This window comes from Elephantulus edwardii, unplaced genomic scaffold (genome assembly GCF_000299155.1).
Source record: "Elephantulus edwardii isolate Elephantulus edwardi_28Jun2011 unplaced genomic scaffold, EleEdw1.0 scaffold00129, whole genome shotgun sequence".
Classification (NCBI taxonomy): domain Eukaryota; kingdom Metazoa; phylum Chordata; class Mammalia; order Macroscelidea; family Macroscelididae; genus Elephantulus; species Elephantulus edwardii.
In genome coordinates, this window is record NW_006399879.1 from 7,790,527 (window position 1) to 7,795,950 (window position 5,424).

The 5,424-nt window shown below is 60.3% G+C and overlaps 1 protein-coding gene across 1 annotated transcript in view; it reads right to left on the reverse strand.

Annotated features, from left to right (window-relative positions):
- Positions 1-2,788: 2,788 nt before the first annotated feature.
- The window catches only part of SORCS2 (sortilin-related VPS10 domain containing receptor 2), a 237,611-nt gene continuing 234,975 nt past the window's right edge, over positions 2,789-5,424 (reverse strand). Inside the window, exons 27-28 of the mRNA XM_006893670.1 lie at positions 5,282-5,385; positions 2,789-2,853 (exon numbers count right to left, since the gene is read on the reverse strand). Of these exons, the coding sequence (XP_006893732.1) occupies positions 2,789-2,853; positions 5,282-5,385 (169 nt within the window). The remainder of the gene's footprint in view (positions 2,854-5,281; positions 5,386-5,424) is intronic.

The following is a 5,424-nucleotide window of genomic DNA, read 5'->3' on the forward strand; positions in this document are numbered from 1 at the left end:
TCCCACGTTCCCTACAGACCCTGCTCCTTTTAAACCTGGTCCTGGACCTGGTCACCACTCAGCAAAGGTGTGAGCAACCCAGAGCGGGTCTGCACCTGCACTATCTGCCCCTTCTCCCCAACTATAGACCCTCCCAGAGAAACAAGATTAGGCTGGACATCACAGGGGGGACACTGGACAATGCCCCTTGGCCACCAGGAAAAGCGACCACATCTGATCCAGCATGTCAGCTGGGTACATGAAAGGTTCATCTGCCAGATAATGTTTAATGTGAAAATGTTTGGTTCAGTCATTAACCAAAATTCATTTCAGCAACCAGGAAAGCCTCAGCTGGCCACACTGGGTCCCGGGCTCCGCGTCAGGCTGTGGCCTCTGCAGCATCTGTCATCATCTGCTCAGCTGACTTCCAAGGAGGCAGTCAACCATGCTTACGTTAGACAGCACGTCCCCACCCAGTGACCACAAAGGTTAGTGTCATTTCCAGAACCAGCCACCCCCTTGTACCAGTGGTCAGGCACTGCTGGCCACTAGTCCTGGCCAGAAGGGAGGGAAGTGCACTTACCCAACAAGCGAATGCTGGGAGATGTGAGTGAGGGGAAGTGGACCAGGCTCACTGGACTTTGTTAAAAGCATCACAAATTATTTATTGATTTTAAAAAGGAACAATAAGAAAGGCTGCATCTTGTGTGTGCAGACACGAGACGGGGGCCACCCTGCGGGACGGGTGTGGGGTTCCCCAGGCAGCTCCCGTTCACAAGCCTGCACATACCTGTACAGCAAACAGAGCTTCATTCATGTTTCCGTCAGGGCCCCGCAGGTGGCGTGAGGACCACAGTGGTCCAGTCCCAGGGTCTACCCCCAAAACCATTCCAAACAGCAATAACACAAAACCCCAGAAACACTGAAGTAAGGGGGGGTCCTGCCCCACGGCTGGAGGGCCGAGGGATTAGAGGGTCTGACACCTGAAATGCTTACCCACCCACAGGCACTGGTGAGTTGGGGGAGGGGCGGTTTCTGGAATATTCTGTGCAGACCTCAGAGACTGTGCGGATGGTGTCTGGCTGTGTCTGACGCTCGCGGGCAGGTGGGCAGCTGGGAGGGGGTACTGGGGGAGGCTCTCTGCTAAGACGTGTGGTGGGTGGCAGGCCAGGAGGACGGGGTGCTGGGCAGTGGGCCCTGCTCAGAGTCGCTGGAGACCACCAGCAGATGGGGCTGCTGAGAAGGTCCCCCGAGTGTCTTCCTAGGTCTCCACTCCAAGCCTTGCTCAGCTGGCAGGGTACCCTCAGAAGAGGTGGTTCAGAGCACCCCCGGGGACATGCCAAGGCGAGGCATGAGGGCACCAGACAGCTCCTTGCTCCTGCCTGGTCCCCGTGCCAGGGGAGCACCAGTCTGCGGGTCTATCAAACTCCCCCTGCCTCCTGTGTGGGGCTCCCCTGGGCCTTCCCACCCCGAGGGTGCAAGTCCTGACTAGGAATGTGCTCAGGAGCCCTGGAGTCCAGCATCCTGGACATTCCAGCATCCAGTCTCTGAGAGAAAGGCCACAACTCTCTAGAGCCTAGGAAGAGGAGGAGGAAGTGGAGAAGGTGCTAGAATGGAGAGGAAGGGGATGGGAGGGGGGAAGAGGGAGAAGGAAGGGGAGGGGAGAAGGGGGGAGGGAGAAAGGGGAGGGGGAGGGGATGTGGAAGAGGGGAGGAGAAAGGAGAGGAAGAGGAGCTAAGGAAGAGGCGGATGGGGAAGAGTGGAGGAGGAAGGTGGGGAGGAAGAGGAAGAAGCAGGGGATGGGGAGGAGGAGGAGAGGAGGTGACTCCCTGTCAAGGTGGAGGCGAGACCCCTTCCCACACCCACACGTCCTGGGTCTCAGAGTCAGAACTGACCAGATGGCGCCCCCACAATGCACGTGTATAGTCCCTGACTGAGGTGAGGATGGGGTCAGAGGGCATGGCTAGTGCCACCTGCATGCCTGTCCCCTTCTCTGGGCCTCAGATTCCCTGTCTTCAGAATAAGGAGCGTGGTTCTGACCCGTCCCAGCTCTGACCCCCAACTCTCTCCTGGTTTGGTCCCCTGGTCTCAGCTGTAAGAAAACACGAAATTGGAGTTCGGCTGGACCCCAAAGGGGGAACCTCACGTGGGACAGGTGTGCGGGGTGCCGGCTACTGGTGGCCGTGAGGTGCACAGGCCCTGTCATGTGGGGGTCTCTGCTGGCTTGGAGGGGCTGAGCAGGACCTGGTGAGCAGGAAACCCTGGGCATTGTGGAGAGGGGGTCCCCGAGAAGAGGCTCTGATAAGGGCACCCAAAAGGCAGCCACCGTGCAACATCAAGTCAGCACCCCAACCCCGTGCCCTTGCCTTTCTACCTGAAGATTCCAGAGGGGCCGCGGGGCATGGAGAGAGGGGTCAGTGCGGGACACAGGGGCCAGAGCACGACCACCAAGGAAGAGCTCTGTGTCCCCCTGCTGAGGTCAATGGCATCCTCCACCTGGTCAAGTGGCCAGTCTCAGCTGTGCAGGGTCAGGGCTGTGGGGGGATGATTGTGGGGGCACCGGGCAGAGTCCAGGGAGTTGTGTGTCTAGTGTCTGTGATCAGAGCATCTACAGAGTCCAGGCGTCCGGCGCTGGCAGCTTCGAGCCCTACCCGAGAGCGGAAGGTTGAACCGGACAGAGGAGCTTCTGCCAGCACGTGGACAACAGGAGGTGGCCGTCCCTTGGTGGCTGGTGGTGCTGGGCAGCACCGGGGCGTGTCCAGCCACTTCCATGGAGGGAGACAGGAGGAGCCAGGAGGGTCCGTGGGCGTCAGCTCACCAGGTAGCTATGCATCTCACGGGAGTTGATGCTCAGGACCACGCCCGAGTGGTTGCCTAGGAGACAGAGGTCCAGGTCAGCACAGCTGAGGTCCAGACAGCTGGGGGGTCATGTGGGGGTACAGCATGGTGGCAGGCCAGCGTGCAGGGGGATCACCGGTCCCTGCAGTGAGCAGCTGGGGCAGCTGGGGGCAGGGGTGTGTGTCCTGGGTGGTGAGGGGGCCTCACGCATGCTATTCAGGTAGTGGACCCGAAGTGCTGGTGGTGGCCGTGACCAGCCCTGCACGCTGCCCCACTGACCTGCCACTGGCCCGATCTCCACGTCAGCAGCAATGGCATATGCAAGGGGCTCTCGTGGTGGCCCCTCCTGGCAGTGGCCACCACCGGCCATGACCCGGTGAGACCAGCCCGATGACCAAAGGTGACCATCAGAGACAGAGGTTAGTTGGGAAGCCCTGGGCAGGGACAGAGCTACAAAGTGATGTCAGAGACACAGAGATTAGCTGGGGGGATGGGGGAGCAGAGCTGCACAGGGAGGAGGGGCAAAGGCTGGACATGGCCAGCGGGGCCAGCACTGACCACACCGGGAGCTGCCTTCTCCCCTCCGCCTAGTGTCCACCCAGCAAGGAAAGGCCTTTGCTTCTACAGAGTGGCCACCAATGTGTGCCAAGCCTGAGCCCCAGGACAGTCCCCTGATGGCCTGGCTCCAGCAGCGTGAAAACACTGGACTGGTGGCTGTCCTGCGACGTGAGAGGACTGTCCTGCATGACGTGATGTCATTTAGCACCAAGGACAGTGATGATGTGACGGAATGCAGCCACCCTCCCTGGTCCTGTCACGTGAGGCGACATGATGCCGTGCCCTGAAAGGGCACGGCGAGGGGCTCCCCATCCTCCACAGGGGGTTCAGAGCAGCTGCTCTCTAGGGTGTAACGTGATGTGGTGTGATGTCACCGTCCTCCGTGGTGACACGCTGTGTCTATAATGAGGGACGGTCACGGAGCATGACGAACCCCCCTCGGTGACAGCACCATGGAGTTGATCTCTGGGACCCTCCACCGGCTTTCTGAGGCTGGTCATCCTTACAGCAGGTGAGGAGACGCCCCTGCTCCCTCAGCACACCTGCCCTTTCAGGTAACAGTCCAGCCTGTGACACCCAGCCCCTGGGGCATCACCTGAGCCAGGAACGTCAGGACTTACTGGGTCCTCCGTCCTGTGAGGCTACAGCGTCTCTACACTGCTGACTGGCCTGTGGACTCCCCACCTCGTGGCCACATGACGGTGGAGTGAACCCTTGCTGACTGACCTGTGGACTCCCCACCTCGTGGCCACATGACAGTGGAGTGAACCCTTGCTGACTGACCTGTGGACTCCCCACCTCGTGGCCACATGACTGTGGAGTGAACCCTTGCTGACTGACCTGTGGACTCCCCACCTCGTGGCCACATGACGGTGGAGTGAACCCTTGCTGACTGACCTGTGGACTTCCCACCTCGTGGCCACATGACTGTGGAGTGAACCCTTGCTGACTGACCTGTGGACTCCCCACCTCGTGGCCACATGACAGTGGAGTGAACCCTTGCTGACTGGCCTGTGGACTTCCCACCTCGTGGCCACATGACGGTGGAGTGATCCACTCACCAGAAGCCACCGTCGCCTCCCTCCACTTTCTGTGTGTTTGTATAGTTCTGTACTTCTCTGTACCTCACTGGCCTCTCCTCTCTAAGGCTCGCCCGGGCCCTTCCCAGCTGGACCTTGATTTTGCTGTTGGCAGAATGGGGCAGCAGCCCTGCCTGTAGTGATGTTTGGGCTCATTATTTTCAGGACACTTGAGGACAGGTGTTGTCGCAGGTGGACAGCACCTGTCTGAGACCTGCAGCCTCAGTCCCGCACGAAGGAGAATGGGATGCATGGAGCTGGGTGGACCCCTGAGGTTGACCAGCCACCTTCTAACCTGGCTCTGGTGGGGCAGAGGCACAGGTGGGGCCTCTGCTGTGACCCCAGCCTCAGAGCCCCAGCAGGGTCTGAGTGGACTACACCCCAAATCACTCTGACCCTCAGGCTTCCCTTTGGTGACACAGACATCATGCCAGTGCCTCTTCACAAGTGGTGGCGTGGACTCAGGAGGTCATCTGGGACTGGGGCTGCCCGGAGCTCACTGAGTGACCCCTCAGGCTGGGGTCCTGTCCCCAAGTGGTTGTGACACCCTAGCCCTGCACCAAGGAGGTGACAGTGCTCAGAAGAAGCTTTTCTTGTGGTGGAAGTGAGGTCCTTCCTGGTCCCTTCTAGAGACCTTGTAGAGAGTGGAGGCTGCTGGGCTGCTCAGCTGCCCACTGCGCTGCGTGCAGGCCTGGGGTGGGCAGCACCCGTGCCCTCACTGTCTTTGTGGGCAGCCTGGGTACACATCCTTGCCCGAGCCCCAGAGGCCTGTCTGTCCTAGGGACCGAGGGAGGGCCCAGGCTGGGCCAGGTCTGCAAGCCGCTCACCCTGCACGGTGCCCTGGGCGTCCTCGCTGTGGCTCACGGGGCTCGTCATCTCCTGCTCCTTCTCATTGTGCATCTGGGCGTACACGGTCCTTCCAGGGCGTTTCCTGTGGGAACAGGGGGAGCAGCTCAGGCTGGGTCAGGGG